The 20,481-nt window shown below is 40.4% G+C and overlaps 1 protein-coding gene across 2 annotated transcripts; it reads right to left on the minus strand.

Moving 5' to 3' along the window:
* Positions 1-489: 489 nt before the first annotated feature.
* On the minus strand, positions 490-20,415 carry fus (FUS RNA binding protein). 2 transcript variants are annotated; one of them, XM_084676923.1, is made up of 15 exons: positions 20,248-20,415; positions 19,495-19,519; positions 19,265-19,413; positions 18,925-19,090; positions 16,325-16,536; positions 12,180-12,369; positions 6,485-6,519; positions 3,732-3,767; positions 3,369-3,478; positions 2,983-3,112; positions 2,422-2,526; positions 1,982-2,093; positions 1,760-1,860; positions 1,128-1,263; positions 490-1,002 (listed from the first exon to the last, which is right to left on the minus strand). In XM_084676923.1, the coding sequence occupies exons 1-15, from the start codon at positions 20,258-20,260 to the stop codon at positions 963-965; spliced, it is 1,560 nt and encodes a 519-aa protein (XP_084533049.1). In that variant the 5' UTR covers positions 20,261-20,415; the 3' UTR covers positions 490-962. The 2 variants fall into 2 exon arrangements, with proteins under 2 accessions (XP_084533049.1, XP_084533048.1); XM_084676922.1 differs by having other exon boundaries at positions 2,404-2,526; positions 20,248-20,414.
* Between the last annotated feature and the right edge of the window lie 66 nt (positions 20,416-20,481).

Consider the following 20,481-nt stretch of genomic DNA (forward strand, 5'->3'; position numbering starts at 1 on the left):
GGATTGGGAACCCCTGATCCAGAGAGTCCGATAAATGTAATATTTTCGGCTTAATTCATTGATTAAAAAAATAAGACCGTCTTGTTTTGTGGTATACACAGTCCTGTACATATATATTGGCAACCATTTTCCTAATTGATCGCTAGTTTGGTATGCTAATGTTACAGTGCTGATTTGCACAACAGTCCGGCATTTGTCTGACTAGCATGTCCACAATTTTAAGTAAACTCCATTAGCAGCGAATTTAGTTTGATATCAGTGCATAACACTACTTGCTTTGGAGATTTCGATACATGCTAGATGACGTACCCGTAACCAAGTGGCGTCCCAGTGGCGTACCCCTCAGTTTCGAGGGCCAAGGGCTGGGGGTAAACTAAGGGCTAGGGGTAAACTAAGGGCTAGGGGTAAGGTTAAGGGGTAAGGGGGAGTATTGGGATTCAGCCGAAGTCTAGTGTTTGTATCACAGTCCAGAATAAAAGCTTCTTCAAGTTAGAGAGGAAAAGTTTATAGGTAATGATATACTTACAGTATAGACTAGTTATCAAAATGCAGTGTCAAATTAAAAATGAAATGAAAACTATGCTATTCGTTTTATTTTATAAACACTTTCATTTAAAATAAAACGGTAAATAATCCAAGCACACTCATTTACTGCAAAGTAATATGCATCTTCAACAACACAGAGCTTTTTTCTTCAAATTAGGAACAATAAACTAAGGAAATACAGAGGTTTGGTAATCAGTGAGTGTGTGGTGTACTTGTAAGGAAGAGACAGACAAAATGTGTCATGTCTACACATGGTTAGAATACACACTCCCAGTAACAGATTCTAGAAATGTATAAAAGAGTTGGGGGTGTAGGTGGGTAGCTACTCCCAGGCAGGCTGGGAATCGGTGCTGGTTCTAGTACACTGGGACGGAGTTGGAGGAAATGTGAAGGTATGTTCCAGCCTGGACTGTTGATCAATAGGGTCTGTCTCGACGATCCTGTCTGTGTTCTCCCCTGCAAGAGATTCAACCTCATTTTTCCAGTAATGGTAATGGTGTTTGGTCATATAATCTAACAATCATGACAAGGCAAGCAACTTGGTGTGCGTCTCTGCATCAGAGAATCTGTGTGTCTCTCACCTCCCGTCCATTTTGCCAGGCCCGAATCCTCCCCGGTCACCCCCCCGGCCCCCTCTGAAGCCCCCTCTGTCCCCGCCCCGGCCCCGGAAGCCTCCACGGTCAAAGCTGCCTCTGCCTCTATCTCCTCCGTAACCTCCTGAGACAAAAGAAGTGACGAAGAACTGCACTCAACGAGACATTGCTTCAAACAAACAGGGTCCAATGATTAAATACACAAACCTGGCCCAGTATAGTGGACACACATTTACGCTGTAAATCCTGTGTATATGCATTTGTTGTTTAACACAAAGCCATCTTGTTGAATGATCCCTTGGCCAACAAAAACAGGAAATTCCAGTTCTGAGAAAACTGACAGGACTTTGGCGGTAACCTTATACCCGGCTGTGCACATGTCACATCTGAGCCATTGAGTCAACCTAAATGTATTAGCTGTTGCGACCTGCATCACAAAACACCTTATATGTAGCTGTATCAGCCAACTAGAGGAAAATGGTGCATTGTAAAAACTGTTTGTAGTGTCTTGGTGATCTCAAAGCTAATCATCCTGTACTGAATGTAGTATTCCTATCAAACATTAACTTTACTGGCAGCTAAGTTCAAATTTCAAAAAAATAATTTGTGGTTAGTCTTACCTCCTCCCAAAGGAGGTGACATCCCTCCAGCCCCATCAGGTTTGGGCGCCTTGCATTGGTTACACTCGTTACGCCATGAGAAATTCAAGTTGCCACAATCCCTAAGTCAGAAAGAGACAACAAATAACTGAAAAAACACCAACTACCCACTGATGAATGTATAATAAACACACACATGCATGCAGGTGGTCAGGCACATACCCACACAAGCAGATCACTCACGTGCTTGAACACTTCCAGTCTCCAGCCCTCTGCTGTCCACCACCACCTCCTCCGTTGCCACCAGAGAATCCACCTCCTCGGCCTCTTTCAAACCCACCACGACCCATCGGGCCTACAGGAACAAGATAACGCTTCCACACATTAGTGTCAATACATTCAATCACAAGCATGCCAACTTGATTATTACACAGATGTGCCCTTACATTTCACCACATTTGTTATTATGGCTCATTAGCGCAAAGAATTACAGGTCTAAATCTGAAATAAAAGTACATACAAGACAACAATATTCATGAGCAGTATCAGATGAGCAACTAGTTTAGGAATCGATCACAGGACTCAACTGCAATGGGTTGGAAAGAGAAGACTTACCACATACACATGATCAAAATACCCTTGGGCAACCTCACACATGAACTCACCAACAAGCTGATTCTCACCTCCTCGTCCACGACTACCTCCTCTCATGCCGCCACCCCTGCCCCCAAAATCTGCTCTGCGGGTGGCAAAGGACACCTTGATGGGGTTTCCGTTAAAGTCTTTCCCTGGAAAGACGACAAAGGCTTTTTTTTACCAGCAGAAATTACTTCTGGTACCACCACTTCATAAATCTAGTACTGTTCAAAGGTCTTAGGCACAAGTTCCACAAAGCAAAAAGCCTAAATGCTTTTTTTTTCCTTCCTAAGAAGGATGATCATAAGAAGAGAAAGAACAATGATCCACATTATCTTTTATACCCAACTGTGAGGAACTTATAAGAACCAAGTAACTATACCACATCTTGACCCATACTTATCAGCATACATGGCTAGCAATACACCACTCAAGGACTCAGCTTATTAACAACTGGGTGCCTCCCAGCCTACAACCAGGCACAATGTTGGTATTTGAGATCTGTGCAGAAGATATACCAGAAATTCTACATTGTAACAGATTCTATCAGGATTCTATCACCTGCCCCAATAGTTGCCACATTCACAAGTTGTATCACTAACATTTACCATCAAACCAGTCGATTGCAGCCTTGGCTGAGGGGGGGTCATCAAAAGACACGGTAGCCTCGCCCTTGAGCTTCCCTGACTCTCTGTCCGTGTAGAGGTTGATCATTGGCTGGCCCGTCTTCTTGTTGATCTGAGAGGGGAGATAAAGAGGAACACGATTTAGGCAATGGGAACATAATGTCTATGGAATGTGTTTTAGTATCTACAGTGTTAGTTTTAAGTTTTAATTGCATCATCTCTATATTAACCAAATTATTTTTGTCTGAACTATTACATTGCAGATATGTACCACCTAACCCTAACCCATGCACATGACTAATAGAAGCTGAAGCAGGTGTTTGAAGGCGATAGGTAGTGTACGTTTGATGTGTGGGATGGGGCTGTACCTTGATTATGCCAATCTGCTTGAAGAAATCTGCCACAGAGTCCACGGTATAGGAGTCTCCAAGGCCTTGTACAAAGATGGTGTTGTTGTCAGAGTTATCCTGGTCTGGCACTATTGGGAACATAGACAGGAAGGTGTCAGTATGATCAGAGCTGAAAAGGGTAGAACCTGCGATAGTATTCAACTGCTAAAAACAATGAGCTAACAGCATAGCTACAATGAAATCATATCAATGAAAATCCATTTATCTGAGATAGTCCTGGCAATTTATTTTGTATGAAAGGAAAGTTTGAAAGGTGAAACAATGTTGTCGTTGGTTTGACCATAACCATCATAAAAAGTTACAATTCAGGTCAGTACTTACTGGAGTTGGGGCCCCCAGTGCCCTGGTCCCTTGGACCTTAAGGAAGAGCACAGATAAATATAAATTTATTACAAAGCAGAGATTGCGGTTTAGAACCTATAGACAGGCTACTTAACAGTTCCATATCTTTCCACTCTCTCTCACACACACGATTAAGTTCCATAACCTTCCCCCTTTCACTCTACAATGCAATCTATTCAGTGTGTAATGTGTGTGAGGGTCATTTCTCCAAACAGACTCCATTTGTAAATGCAAAATGGGATGGATCACATGAACCATCTTCACTGGTCACATCACCTTGAAACCACCAGATCCACGTAACAATCCTATTTGTCCTACAGTTTTTTTTAACACTAACCCACAACTTATTGATATCACGTTGTGAATGATCATCCATGCCTTCCCACATACCGTACCAAAAAAGCACCCTTTAATCAGGAGCAAAATTTGATATGTGTGGTAAAGGAACATTATAATCTTTGAACTCAGTACTCCAATAGGACAGTAAACATTGTGGAAACATTTAGGACCACATTTAAATCAGATGTTTTATGACTCACATTTGGTACTTTGCAGTGCTCCATTCCAGTTTTTATCCCAGCGCACGCATACACACACAGTACTCCACGCAAGCACACCACAACATCCAGTTCCTGTTGCTTCTTGTGGATTATATCCCCACACATCATGGCCTTAGTCCATCTAAAACGCAACAAGCTTCATATGTAGCGAAGGTAGGTCACATTACACATAGCAACACTTAATGGAACCAAGTTTTTAAACATCATGTTAATTTTGATGCAAATTGTATTGTATCCTTTACTAGTAATGTTTCCAGTTATTGTTTTTGGATTCTGACTTTTCTTTTTGTTGTGCAACAGGCACGGAACACAACTGTATTATTTACTCAGCAATAAATCAGCAAGCACCTAAAAGACTATTGTCAACATTGCACAAACCCACCAGGCTTTGACTGTTATAGCATCTTCAGTAAAACCTCTGGCTTTTGGGACATACTTTGGCACTGTCCATGGCAGTAATTAAAAGTGGTGCCATGTGGCTTTATTTATCTATTTTCATAGGTTGAAACCTGAGAACACATTTACATGGAACATATTCAGTCAAGTTTCCTCAGTGTGAGATCAAGAGTACACATTTTCCTTTTGTTCAGTACAGACCAGATAAATTGAAAATGTTCTTCACCCTTGTACAACGTTCTTCACCATTGTTAATGAATTATTTAAATGTGCCAAATAACCCCTCGTTTTCAGTGAACCACTCCTATTTACTAAAGTGTGAAGCTTTGTTTTTACCTACCATTCCTTTACTGTGACGTCTATGGTTATGTATGGGGGATATTAAGGGTTAAGCAATTGAGCAGTTAACTCTGCTTTACATTGCTACACATTTCTTCCATTTCCATCTGTGGAAACTACATTTACATTTAGTCATTTAGCAGACGCTCTTATCCAGAGCGACTTACAGTAAGTATTGCGACATTCCCCCGAGGCAAGTAGGGTGAAGTGCCTTGCCCAAGGACACAACGTCATGTGGCAGAGCCAGGAATCGAACTGGCGACCTTCTGATTACTAGCCCGACTCCCTTTCCGTTCAGCCACCTGACTAACATATAATGAACCTTTTGGCTTTGTAGAGGCCATAATGCACAGATATATAAGGCAAGCTCATTTGTAGATTGACAACCTGATGATTATGGCTTTTTTTCCTTCCAATTATTAATTTTATATTAAAGATTAACATGACAGGTTATGTGGCAACCCTCAACCAATAATATAAATAATTCTGCTTAAAGATCAACTTATTTAAAATGAACATGCCAATGTGAACAAATTGTAAGAAGAGAAATAAGTGCTCAGGCCTATAAGTGTTCAGGCTTATTTAAGAATCTAAAATGTTTCCTTCATTTTAAGATTTTCATACCACCATGCAAGAGTATCAAAGATGAGATCCTTTTTTGGAAATGACGAGGCACTTTTCTGAGTGGTAGGGTTCTGAATATAACATGGACCTTTATGAGAGGTAGGGTTTGGCACAACAAATGAGACAAACGAGAACCCTGAACGAAACAGTCAAAAAATATTTGATTGACTCCACAATTAAAGGCGAAAAAAGGCTTTGTTGAATTACAGTCTAGTCCCCCCTACTGGACTTTATAGGGCAGGGTAAACACACACACACACACAGAGACACAGGTTGTTCTTACCTGTAGAGTTAACATGCAAAACATACATCACATGCCACACTACACAGCATATTGAGGTGCTTCTTCCATAACCATACCATTACTCAGACATTACAAAAACTAGGAACACAGTTTATTGGTGCCAATCTCACCGCAATAATATTATGCTTTGCTTAAACACATTATTATTTTCAGAGGTGTCCCCGGTAATTTTTTACGCGGAAAGCTGATGGGTCCAACTTTACCAGATTAACACTGCGGCTTCATTCACAGTCAGTGATGAATTGATAAGCTTGCCAATGCACATTGACAAATAATTTACTTTGTTTTTCTTATGGACAGTGGTTTCTTTAGAGGGTATTCATTCAACAGTAGTGTTCACCTTTTACCACACCTAATACACCCATACCACATATACCAAATAATTCTACAGACAAAGAACACTTTCCACTTTCTAATCATTTCAACATTTTAAACTCAAATCCCTTATTTCTTAAGCTTTGACTCTTTAAAACCGTCAAACCCGTTGTTTAAAGAGTTTTGCCACTTACCACCAAACTTATTGAATCCTCCTCGATCGCCCATTCTGATGAAGAAGGAAAGAAAAGCGACACGCATTGAAGGTTGGTGTTGACCGAGCCATTTCTCTCCTGGGGTATCCTCCCCTCTTTATCTTTTCCGTATCCAAACCCATCTTTGCCCTCTTTTTATCCCTCTCACCCTCTGTTCACCCCTCACTTGTCTCTTCAACCAACATCAGGCTTTATCTTTTTTTTTTTTCACGTGTTCCTTGTGGTCAGAGATTTGGGACAAAGGACCAGTTAATGACCTTGTCTGTTTGCTTCCCATGATCTCAGTCTTCCACTCTTACATTAGAACTCTAAACCAAAGACCTAATAGGACATCCAGTCACCCCTTATTGGTGTGTGGACACTTTTAATTGTGAGGATCTCCATTACAAGGAGAAACCCCATACCAAAGGTCATTGATTCCTGGATTTGCTGTGACATGGATGCTTTACAATGTACTCATTTTGCAAACAGGTGCATAACTCTGGGTTCAAAACAACTTTTGGTGAAGGAGGATTTCACACAAAAATTAAGCTTCTGTGAACATGACAAGTCTTGAGACTTACAACACTCTCTTGATAAATATACGGCTTTGGTGTGTGGTGTATTTCCTACAAGACAGTGTTCAAGGTGCATGTCCCTTGAGTATTCCTTCATCCTTTTCTAAATTCATTTCTATGTCCTCTCTTTCTATTGCTCCCCTAATTAAAAAAATAAATAAACCCACCCTGGAGAGGCAATATCCTAGGAGGAGATTAAGAGATTCATTAAAGCATTATATCACAGTGATCCTGTGGGGTGGGTAGGGGGTTGTGTTAGAGGTGGGGAGGAGGGGAAGCAGGGTGATAACGATGTCATGTAATGTATGAGTGTGGACAGAATCAATGCACATAATGTCTTTTCACCTTTATACTGACCACAGTGCTGACCAACATACTTTGCCATGTTCTCTCTCATGCATCTATTTAAATATGTAAATCTGTCTAACTTTACAGGGTTGATGAAGTAATTACATGGTACAAGTTATTTCCTTCCCACAGATGTGACTGACATGTTTTACATATTGCCCTGGAAAAGAAGCAACTTCACTCCCCCCCAAAAAATGTATTAAAATGTATTTTAAATGTGTTACTTCCCTCAAGCAAAGTAAATCAAATCTCAAACCTTATGACAGTTTTTGCAACTGTAAATTTTCTTAGCAGTAGCTGGCGAGGGAAACTTCCACACAAAAAACAAAATGCCACACATACTAACACACATTCCTTTCACAAACCCGGCAGATTTTATAGTTTATTTGCCAATATTGTTTAGATAAAAGGGGGAAAAGCCATTTTAACACCTTAAATGTTTTAATGGTAAAAAAGCAAGTTGAGTGGTGCCATTTGGCTTTGATCGCCTTTGACTGACCGTGTGCTGTAACACAGTCAATGGTTGCACTGGATAGACCATTTAGAATTCTTGTGCGATATCTGTGGAAAGATTTATACCCAAACCCATTTCTCCCTTAAACATTTCTTTGAATCCTTTAAAACAAAAAAGCACACCACTTTTATTATAGCAAAAGAATCACATCAGACATGGAAAAGGTTTCATAGCTTACTTTCTAGCAAAAAGAATTTTCTGAAATTACATTGTTTTGTTATACAGCTTGTTTGGGACAAATTAGTTACATTTATCCATTAAGACTGCTGGGAGAGAGAGGTATTGATTTCAATGTACTGTCACAATCCGTTTCCCAGGGAAAATTACAACCCAAACAAGCAATGGCCTGAGGCCAAGGTCCATTGACCTTCTGTGTCCAAATGGATAAAGCACAGCTCACCTGGGGTCTCATTTATAAAACTGTGCGTAGGATTCTTACTAAAAGTGTACGTACGCCCAAAAGCCTAAAATGGCGTACGCACACAAAAATTCAGATTTATAAAACCGTGCTTACGCACACCTGTACGCAATGTTCCCTTATAAATCACAGATTACCCACAAGTCTGCGTACAAGAATCAGCATTGTACCCCACCCGGAACACGCCCATTTTTAACCATAAATAGTCAATGCAAAGCACCTCATGAATGCTAATCTAGTATCTCATCATGACCCTGGCATACGATTGTTCTTTACGGTGAATCATAGCGCATGACAACTTCTCAGACACTGTTAGCCTATTGGTGGAGCCCGAAAACTCCGAAAATGTGGTGGCCGATAGATCACCAATTAAAAAAAAAACTGCGAGTGGCGTCAACTGTGCCAGTGATACTGCGAGTCGAGATACAATTTGAAAACAAAAGCGTTTTGTTATGAACAGTAATCTATTAAAGTCTGGACTGATAACGAGGACGTAGAGTGTAGCGATTGCACGGGAGCTTGACGACTGTATATCCAGTTTTTGACATATGAGGATATTTGCACAGTATTAAATAAATATATTTAGTTATACACTAAATGTGTTCTGCAGTTATCTAAAGGTAGGATATGTGATGTTATACTGTATTCCATGCAGTCGGGGAATCTCCCCCTCCTGAACTCCCGTAGTGGACAATTTGATGGTGAGGAAGCACTGAATTTTTATTTAAAATTTGAGTTGGATTGTACAAGGTGTTTATGGAACAAGAATCACTCAGTACAAGCGCAAATAACACTGCTGGATGTCATCTTCATGATAATCATGAAATTGAATGAAAAAAACGTGTGTGAGGAAAACAAAATATATAAATATTACGAGTAATGTTCTTTCCACATTCAATTTCTGCAGTCTGACTAAAATACGGTCATCTGCGTCGCCAATTCCAACTGTTTTCAAAATGTGCGTGGAGGACCGTACATTCTTCCGTCAAGTTTGTTTTTTATAAATCACAACCTTTGCGTGGAAAGTGGCGTACGCACATTTTCAGCCCCGTTTTGTGCGTACGCAAGCTTTATAAATGAGACCCCTGGGGTCCTGAGCAGAGATAAAAGTAACATAGAGCTGGTCACACCTCCAAGAGCACTGTTTACCAGCATTCATATGCATAGCACCAGCAATGTACCTTTCCCAAAGGCAACCTTACTTCCGACCAACTACGAAATCCTTTTTTCCTATCCTTCTCCCAGGAAGTGCTGCATTGTTTCTGTCCTATTCTTAACAGGTACAAATTCCATTAGGTCATTATGTCTGTGGTGTTACTTTACGGACCACCTAAGCCTATTTTTAAGCCAGGAAAAACCCTGATTACAAAAGGACAAACATTCCATGACACATCTTGCTTTACACCGTTGAGGTTTCCTCCAACCAGCTGATTCCCTAGATAGTGGTTTCTTTACTATTTGGACATGTGACTTGATAAGAGCATATATTGGTTTGTACCGACCACATTGTTCACTGTACCTGCAGCAAACCATGATGCTTGTACAAGCATTGGTACAAATTGATACATTTGTGTAGACCTGGGGTCAGTTCTTCATACGTCGCTTATTACATCCGGGTTCAATTGACACCTCCAAGATGACATCATCTTGCTAATCATGATCTTGTTAATTAGGTTCTTCAAACACCCTTGTTGTGTATGATTAGTTTAGCTGGATTGAGTTATACGTTGGTCTGAATGGTGAGCATTCAGGCTGCTCTTTTTGGCCATGGTGAGCAGCCAATAGCAGCGTTGCTGGTCAAGGTTTCTACTATCGATACATACCCCCTGTATGCATCGATAGTAGAAACCTTGACCAGCAACGCTGTTATTGGCTGCTCAACATGGCCAAAAAGAGCAGCCCGTTTTTTTCAACAGAGACAACAAAGCAAGAGCTTGCTTGAAGGTTACTCCGAATTTGAAGATTTAATCAGAACAGCAGGGAACACCTCAAACTCTGCAAAGTCCAGGAGAGAGGGCTGGCAAAAAGTACCAAACAAATGAAATGTATGGTGGTGACCACGTTAAATGTTTTGTTGCTTATAACAGTAGGCTAGGCCTATTTGTTTTTCTATTTTCATAATTACTTTATCATCTTTAATGTTATATAATTTAATGTGGTTCCAACAAATTAATGATGTAAATAACACCCTTACAAGAAAACCGATATCTCTCAAAAAGTATAGTAGGCTAGCCAGTCTCGCTGTGCTCAAGGATCTGTCTATCACGCAATGCACGATTAATTCAGGTTCATGTTTGATTCTGCTAATTATTCTTGCACCTTCAGCAACAGGTTGTTGTCGTAAAAACAGACGACACATGGCTGTGACAGAGTTTCTGTATCACCTCTAGGGATGGATGTCTTGAACCGGTTCCCAGTGAACAGATTCCTTGGAATTGTCAGCCAAATTCTTTAACGATTCTGCTAACGGTTCTCTGTGCCGTTGCGCATGCGCAAACTTTTATAGTTTATTCAGACTGCAGCAAACATGGCAACTAGGCAGAAGCGTTCTAAAGTTTGGTTGTATTTCACAACAACAAATCACATAATTCACACATCAAAATGACAACAACGCCACTTGTAACGCATGTAAAAAGTCTATTTCGTCGAAGGGAAGAAATACAACAAATATGAAGAAGCATTTGAACACACAGCATGGAATGAAGTTACTGGAATGTCATGTGTTCGATGGATGCAGCAGCGCAGCTAACGTTCGCGCTTCATCTCTAACTATTCAAGGTAGAGCTTAACTGCTCAAAAGTGATCACAACCACTTGTTACTGTGTGAAGCAATTTGCCTTTTTTGTGTGTAGTCGATCAAGTTATTTTCTGTCCCGTCGTTTGAAGCAAACATTTTAGCTCCGGCATTTGTCTCCAATTATTGATCACTTCACGTTACCGGAGGGCGTGTGTTATCAGCAAACGTTGTCAAACGCATTGTCATGTTAACCCATTATTAAACTGAGCATATCGATTTTTAATCCATTTTTAAACGTTTTAATAGTTTAACAGAATGGCCGATCTTTGACACTGTCATATTATATGGTCAAATAGAAGTGTAGAAGAAGAGCAACGGAAACATATAAATGTGTATGTATACATACTGTATATGGCGTGCATCATTATAGAAAATTGTATAAAAGAAAATTAATGTAAATAAACCAGTTTGTGCTCTCCCCCCCCCCCCCCTTGCCCAATAAGAATCGATAAGGAATCGAATCGATAAGCAGGAATTGATAAGGAATCGGAATTGTTAAAATCTCATCAATACTCATCCCTAATCATCTCTGCTTATAAAGTCGCAATCAAATCTTGTTTACATAAAATAAGCCTGCTCCCGAGCAGGTTTAAGCTAAAGGACTTGTTGCTATGACAACAAACCCAGAATGAGCTTTGGAGAACCGAACAATCCAAGATAATGACAAATCGTCAATAATCAAATCCTGCTAACTGAGTTAGCAACGTACGAAGAACGGGCCCCTGTTCATCATTTACAGGCATTCCAGCTTCTGACCTTCACATGTAGCTCCATATGCAGTGTGAACCTAGCAGAACGCCTGTCAGCGTGAGTATTCATGGTTTGGAATCTAAAGACTGATGTTCATGTATGCATGAAGATGATCAGTGTGTGTGAATTTAAGAGACACTTCAGTCTCAGTCATGTGAGTGCCCAAAGAGAAAGACGATTGCACTGTGTATACTTGCCGGACACATATTTTAAAGGGGGACTTGTTCAAGAGGTGACAGAGACAGAACAGATGTGTGTGTGGGGAGGAGGAAGACTCTTTAGATGCTTACCCCATGCCCCCTCTGCCTCTTGGTCCACCGCGGCCACCACGGTCAAAACCTCGATCCGCCCCGCGACCTCCATATTCTCCATCTCCTCCACGGCCCCTAGCACCACGTCCATCATGATCTCCATAACCTCCATCCTGGCCCCCATATCCTCGACCACCGCCACTCATAGGCGGAGTATCCTGTCCATATCCTTAGGGGCAGAAGAAAGACAGTTTTAGACAAAGCTTTAGCTTTCGTTGTGTTTGAGCTGTGTAGCCCCATACACAACCCCTGTCCACTGCCGAAAACTCCTAGAGTGGGCACGTGAGCACCAGAACTGGACCACAAAGAAATGGTAGAAGGTGGCCTGGTCTGATGCATTACATTTTCTTTTACATCGCGTGGATGTCTGGGTGTGTGTGCATCGCTTACCTGGTGAACACATGGCACCAGGATGCACTATGAGAAGAAGGTAAACTGGTGGACGCAGTGTAAAGCTTTGGGCAACGTTCTGCTTGGAAAATTTGGGTCCTGCCATTTACATGGATTACATACTTTGATACAAACCACATACCTAAGCATTGTTGCAGACTAGGGATGGGCATTCGATTAAATTGTCTTAATCGATCGTCGGGAGAATTAACGATTGATTTTCGATTAATCATTAACATTTTTATATAAAAATTATTACTATTTATAGGCTATATTAAAATGCAGTGAAAATAGAAAAAACACAGCGTGTTTCCGCATTGAGATCTGTAGCTATTACAAGAAGAACAACTATTTCTGTAACTCCTAGAAGCAGAGCCGACAGCTAGAAGCCGGTGCTCAAACACAACTGACCCTCGTTTTTTCTAATTAACAAAGCTTCATAAAAACCTTCGCCCTCAACAGGGTAGCATATCCATCTCGATGGACTTGCAGATCCGTTGGGTAATTTTCTCTGCTCGTTGTGCATCGCAGTTCCTCCGTGCTAACACCGAGAGCAGGATGCACCGCCACTAACCAGGGTCGGATGTACGTTCTTCAAGTAGTACATCATTTGAGTCGTGGAGGAGTTGTATTTATACTCAGCTTTGCAGTGTTGGCAGTGAACAAAGTAATTTGTAAGTCTCACGCTACACTTCGCCGTGACCTCTTCAAGTTTACTTTTGAAATACATGGAAACTCACCGGTAACTGAGTAGGCCTGTGGCGTTTTTTTTCCAAACATTGGCTTTGTTTGGTAAAATGTTTAATTGCTGCCACATTTGGCGAAATCCATTGCATTCCTTCAAGACTCGCACTACGCAACAGAACATGCATTAGCTTTATCGATGAACAAATAATGTCATCGACAAAATTCTTAATGACCGATAATCGATTGTCGATTAATTATGCCCATCCCTATTGCAGACCATGAACACCCTTTAATGGATAAGATATTCCTGTATCCAATGCAGTAGCATCTTTCAGCAGGACAATGCGGCCTGCCACAAAGCAAAAACTGACACACGCATCCAAAGCTTTCTGGCAATGCTGGCCTCTCCAAACCACCCCCCTCACTTCTTGGCTTCAAGCAAAAGCCCTGGTGTATATAGGTGGTAATGCATTTCCCACTTGGTATGCAAATGATGAAAAGTTCATATTTTGGCACATTGAAACTATAGGCCACGAGTACAGTAACTACCACACCACAAATGGATCACCATTGCCCATAGGTGGCGCTACAGACGCTGCCCCAATTCATAGTTTTCACGTGACGTCACGTTCCAAGGGGCATGCCTCCTTGGAGGGCAAAAAATACTTTCGCTGTCCACCACCCATTATACAGTCATACATTTTCTTTGAGTTTGTTGCTTTTGTGTTGCCAAAATGCCGGATAGTTGTTGTTCTATCGGATGCAGTAGAGACAAGCCTGGGCTGTCTCTTTAGAATTTTGTCCAATAAAGAAAACCCGGAGGAGGAGATTGTGGATTTGTGCCATTAAACATAACGTTACCTCTGTCTCCGGGGAGGGCAAACAATGCCAGCCGTCCAAATATACACGTATTTGCAGCTAACATTTCATCAAGCTCAAGTAAAGTTAAACACAAGAATATACAGGTTTATTATATAGCAACGGGTAGTCATGCCAACCCCGTATTGCCCTCCTTGCCGGTCAATATGGATCCGTATTGCCCTCTGACGTCAGCTTCAAAATGAGCGATATCGACGAGTCAGCTGCTGAGTTTTACTATTCAGATGATGCTGAAAAGATTTGTCATCGACAGTGAGGATGAAGACTAGACTCTTTGAATCACTTGTGTCGTTATTTTGTGTTGAGCTTAAAGCCACTTTAGCAGAACCATGTTGTCCGCTTTCTATCAAAAGTAATGAGTTGCTAAGCAACACATGAAACACACCGTGAGAAGACTTGAGAGCTAGCTACAATTAGGCTAGAGGTACCATTTATTTTCATTTACAAAATGAAAAGAAGCTAAAAATGCCATATAATAAACTACTTACTAACCTCGGCTTTGCCGTATCCACCTCGCTATCGCTCGGTCAATACGTTCCAGCCTCAGTTTGATATTTCCCGGCATGACCGAACGGTCGAGGTTAGTAAGTAGTTAATATTAATTATGGTATTTTTTGCCATAGAACACATCTTTATGTAATTGATTTGACATAGTTTGTTGTGTATCGAGGCGACCAACTGCAGTGGTTGTAGTGAGTTAAAGTTAGCAAGTTATCTAAATAGTTGGGTTGTTGTGTTAGACACAACTAAACTCAAAATGCATTTGGAATTAAATTATTTGGAAATCCCTTTACACCAATATTCAACTGAATGTAAAACAAAGACAATGTGTGAGGCTTGTGTTAAGACTGATATTCATACTGAATTGGTCCTTTGTTTTTATTTACGTTTTCCACAGCATCCCAACTTTTTGGGAATTGAGGTTGTAATAAGTAAAAATTAAAACTAAGAGCTAATTTAGCCAAGAGGTGATCCAAAGAAACGTGGGAAGGTAAATTTGCCGGCTTTTTGCTGCGCCTCACGGTGTGAGTGACCATCGCCAGTAGCTTTCTGCCCTCCAGGTCACCGCGGTTGTCACGCGACTGAAAACTATAAATTGTCCCTTCTCAAAGTGATTGCATTTCCACCCCATGTGTCCAAAATCTCAAAAGATTGCTATACATGCCTCATTTCTCATGGGAAGAGAAAAGCCATTGGTGAACCATACGGTCCAGTGAACATTTTGTAAAACCTACAAATATCTTCTTCTCATAAAGTACCTACAATTGAACAAATTGTACAATTGTCATTATAATAGGACATCAAAACTATGAAGAAAAATCAAAATATTGAGAATATTTTAGATTCTTCACAGTACATATTCTACCAACCCGCCTCATGAAGTAGTCATCTGAGTTTTTTTTACAATAATCACATTTTTGGGGCACTTTGAACACCACAAGAGGAGTGCCAAGAGAAGGCAACTCACACCAAAACAATATAGATGGATGTATAGCACTATATGCAGAATAAAAATATTTTTGGGCGAACTGACCCTTTAAAAAGCACAATTACACTGTTCACATTTGCAAACGCAGCATGTGTCTCCTTTTAATGTCCGAATGGTGAATCAAACAAATCAATACCCTTTGATTAATACAAAGTAAGAGATAAATAAAAGAGCCTTATATGAAAAATGGAGTAGCAAGGTGAACACATTATTATGTTATACACAACTGTGTGTGTGAGACGTGACTAAAAAAAATGTATACAAAAAAATTGATGTGTACAAACTATAAAATACATTTTAAAAAGTAGGATGTTGTCCGTTTTAACCTGCTTAGTTTGCTACAAGAAGAAAAGCTTGCTTGCTTGCTAGCTGGTTGCTTCATTAATTGTTTGTTAGTAAACTGTGTTACTATATGCACCAAACAGTGGTGCTATAACGCACAATTATATCACAGGGTTACCTCCTAAATCACATTTTGACCCTGGTCCGGAGAAAGATTTTTTAACTTTATACAGTGCCCAGTTCACAAGATAATCGAGCCACAGACACACACAGATTCCTGGATTTATAGGAAGATAAATTGGACTAGTAACTATGTGTTGCTATCGTCCAAAGAGCATTAGCCAATATTTTCAATGTGCAGTCCTTTCTAATACAAGTTTCTTAATCTGTTTCTTACCTCCACTCTGGCCATACTGGTTCTGCTGCCCGTAGCTCTGGGGTGGGGGTGAGTTGTAGCTGGATGTCTGACTATAAGGAGCCCCCCCATGCTGGGAGCTCTGCGGCTGGCCACCGCTACCCCCATAACCACCGCTTTGACCTCCGTTTCCTCCGTAGCTGCCTCCACTCTGCTGCTGCCCATAGTTTGGGGACTGGGAATTATTACCATAGCTGTGGAAGGGTCAAAGTGTGAAAAATGGGCAGAAAATTACTCTTAATATACAGTCAGGTCCAGGGCTTGAAATTGCTACCATTTTGGTTGCATGTGCACCTGAAATTTTGTCTGTGTGACATCAAAATATATTTGGGAGCATTTGTGCAAGTGCAAATAATCGTTATGGCGTGACCCTTTTTTCAATTTCTTTACAAAACGCTCGCTAATATAGCGGGACAAGTTTTCTCTTACTACTCACCGTGAGAAATACAAGGTGTTGCATGAGAGCGTGTGAAATGGTTGTAATGCGCAAGTCTCACAGCGAATGCATGAGACTTGAGAACCCTGAATGACACGTAATCTTTACGTTAGATATATTAGCCGTCAGTCACTCCTTGTCACTGTGCTCTGTGTCACATGACAGGGAGCCAAGTAGAGCACTAAATAAATCTATAACATAAAAAATGTTAGTTGTGGTGCTTTTTTGGGGAGTTTTAAAGTTGGGAGCACCAGTGCCACCAAATAAGAGTTAATTTCAAGCCCTGGGTCCATAAATATTTGGACAATAACACACTTTTCATAATTTGGAGTCTGTATGCCACAATTAAAGAACCGAGATGCAATTAAAGTGCAGACTTAAAGCTGAATTAAAAAGTTTCATTTAAAAAATGTTAAACGTTTAGGAATTGCAACAATTTGTGCACACAGTCCCTTTATTTCAGGGGCTCAAAAGTTGGACAAACTAACATAATAAATAAAGCTGCAAGCAGCAATGGCAGATTCCTCCTTGATCCTTGAAAATGGCAAAATGTTTTAAAATTGACATAATAGATAGTTACACTGGGATTAACCAGAAGACTTGAAACTGTAATTTAGAGTCAGAATAACATTTTTTTTTTTTTGTACCTCTGACTGGATTTGAATCCACCACCCTTTACACATCAGCACTGCGTCTCATCCTACTAAGCCATTCACAGACTTAGACATTAGATCATTCAGTTTTTGTATCAGCAAATAAGACATTTCTCCAATGGAACCCATTGTCAGATTTGGATTAAGTTCAAACAGCTGTAATTTTGTCCAATTTTTACATGGGACATAAAAACAGGACATTCACTTATAACACTAGGCAGCAATATTGTCAAGCAGAGCTAGAAATGGCTATGCTAGCTACCGTACTAGTCTGTAGCTCACACCAGCTCAATTTAAGACAAGAAAGGAGTTTGGTAAATAGAACAGAAGGCAACCAATTGCATTTGATAAAACATTTTACTATGCAATATGTCCAGTGAGAGGGTCAAGTTTGTTTTTAGTGAGTGGACTAAGCTATATTTTACAATAAACTTGAAGTAAAGCTGGCTATATGAAATTTGGGTAACCAGACGTCCTCTTTTACCCAGACATGTCGTCTTTTCGAAACCTAAAAAATGCGTCCGGCAGGGATTCCAAAATTGTCCGGGACTTTGCATTGTCTGAAATTTGTGTTTCTCTGTGTCGTTCACAAACTATTAACGCTACACCATTCATGTTCAGTGTTACGAAGCAAGTTAGCTGGTAAATTGATAAAATTACTGCATTATTTTAAAACAATTTTCAAAATCAGTTAACTTGACTCTTAACACTGAACGTGAATGGGGTTGAACGTTGCAAAATACAATGTTTGGGGCTATAGGTTGCAAATGACACGCTTTACTTCTGCCTTCTTCGATTAGGCTACAATGGACGTCTATGGAAGTGCCCCAACTCTCTTTTTATGGGGCTCTGGGTCTACTTAGCTTTAACTACCAAGCCTTTTAATCTGTGGCGTGCTTACATATCTATTACATATCTATCTGTCTATAATGTCCCAGTATTTTAAGAACATATTAACTATTCTATATACATGTTTCTTAAACTATTTGTTCTAGTTTTATCAGAGTGAAAGTTGCAGTCTAGCATTAACTGTTAAGTCAGTGGTGTTGTTAGACATAAAACTGTACTGGGGCACAGGCCCCTATTCATATCCCTTCTTCCAAGCTTGTTGCGCACAATGTACTATTAGGCTATAGAAACTCCACTCGCTTAACCCACGATATAACAGTTCAGGCATGCAAGTTTGATATCAGCTTCGGCAGGGACATCTATAGTTAATGCAAGCTTTGTGTTTTCGGTTTGTAAAAACTCAAACTTTAATAATGGCCCGTTTACCATGCATTGAGCGCTCCTTTGACCGCATGTTGTGGGTTTACAGGAACTGCTTCCAAATGCAAATGCCACACTTGGAATCAATTTAGGACCTTTTACCTGCTTAATTGATGAATACATAACAAAGAATAGCCCACACCTGTCCACAAAACAGCTTTTGAGTCAATTGTCCAATTACTTTTGGTCCCTTGTGTACCATACAAAAGTAACAATTAACTTACTTTGCAGAAGATGGAGCAGAAAGCTGCTGTTGCCCATAGCCAGAATAGGATGACTGCTGGTTATAGCCACTCTGAGGAGGTTGACTGCTGCTGTTGTAGCCCCCAGAGCTGTAAGGCTGACTGGACTGGTTGTAGCTGCCCTGGGAAGGGGGCTGTGAGCCATATCCTGATGAAGCACAGCCAATGGGGTTTAGTGGAGGGGAGGGTTAGTGGATATTTAAATTAAATTTTATTTCAAGGTTTAAGATTACTAGGTAACAACATGCTTGCATAACACACACAATCCAATCTCACACACAAAGCGGTTGAATTACATTTTTGGTAGTCGTAAATTGCTTACCAGACTGTGACTGGCCATAGCTTGAACTATAGCCTCCCTGGCTGTATGGGGCCGAGTTATTATCAGAATTCTGGTTGAAGCTTCCATAGCCTGGCTGGCTGTAGCTCTGACCATAACCCTGGTTAACCTGGCCCCCATAGGGACCATACCTGCAAATTACAACAGATTGTTTAAAGACTGAAACGAGAAAAAAACTTATTTGATGCTTGTTCTGCTAAATTGTGACTTACCCCTGTGCAGCAGGTTGAGAATAATCTGAGATTAAATGGTACATTTTTAGATTAGAATATAACGTTTGTACAGCATTATCTTAAATCAATGTTTTGCATTTCTGTGCCAAGAACTTGAATGCACACATCAACAATTTCTCTAAACAAGAGTTGAGACTAATGTTAAAGCATAGGCTATAAATTTTGTTGAGATTTAGGGATGCTTTTTATATATAGGAGCTCTAATACGGACCATGTTGTCGTCAATGGTTCTCTATAATCTAGGTTGAAAATATGATTGACTGATAAATCAGTCATGTAAATAAACAATCATTTTGTACAAGTAACTCATTCAATTGTCAGTTGCTAGCTAACTAGAATCTAGTTTGAATTAATCAACCTTGATGAGCCTACCAATGGTTCTCAAACAAGATGGCGGAAAAAAGAAATCCCTTTTCTCGATGGGACTAGCTAGCTTTTTACGATGCCAGCATGTTTTGACCGTCAAGGTTCAATACGTCAAGCTGCCTATCTCTTTACTAATTGTTCGTACGGAACTAACGATACGTGTAGATAAATCGGTAACATTACAATAACAAATGGTCTTAAAAGCATTACGCACTGTTAGATAGTGAGTCTCACACATCAACAATGTAACCGCACTGTGAGTTTGCCTTGTTTTTCTAGCAAGATAGCGACTGTGGACTACTGTAGTAAGAAGATACCTCTTGGCTGGCTAACGCTGCAAAAACTCTCCACATATTTTTTCCTTACCATTTGACGCCATGTCTTGAGAAAGCTCTCCACAGATATCAAAACTAGTATCTAATATCAAAGACAAAAGTGACAAACGTTGATGCGGTTCGCAGTAACCTTGTCTGCTTATAATCTAGTAATGATGTCACGCCCGATGCGTTTGTGATGTACCAAGGTCTTGCTTCAATTTGCCAAAACACGTGATCACAGTAACGAAGCTTCGTTGCGTCATGCAAGCAGCACACGTCAAGC

The sequence above is a fragment of the Hypomesus nipponensis genome, chromosome 17 (genome assembly GCF_054491055.1).
Source record: "Hypomesus nipponensis isolate SF chromosome 17, ASM5449105v1, whole genome shotgun sequence".
Classification (NCBI taxonomy): domain Eukaryota; kingdom Metazoa; phylum Chordata; class Actinopteri; order Osmeriformes; family Osmeridae; genus Hypomesus; species Hypomesus nipponensis.

What these genes read in the sequence shown, in the direction of transcription:
- fus (XM_084676922.1), bottom strand. An exon ending in CCAGTATGGCCAGAGTGGAG is followed by an intron (nt 12,370 to 16,324) that starts GTAAGAAACAGA and finishes TCTGCCCCTAAG; the next exon opens with GATATGGACAGGATACTCCG. An exon ending in CACTGGGGGCCCCAACTCCA is followed by an intron (nt 3,479 to 3,731) that starts GTAAGTACTGAC and finishes TGTTCCCAATAG; the next exon opens with TGCCAGACCAGGATAACTCT.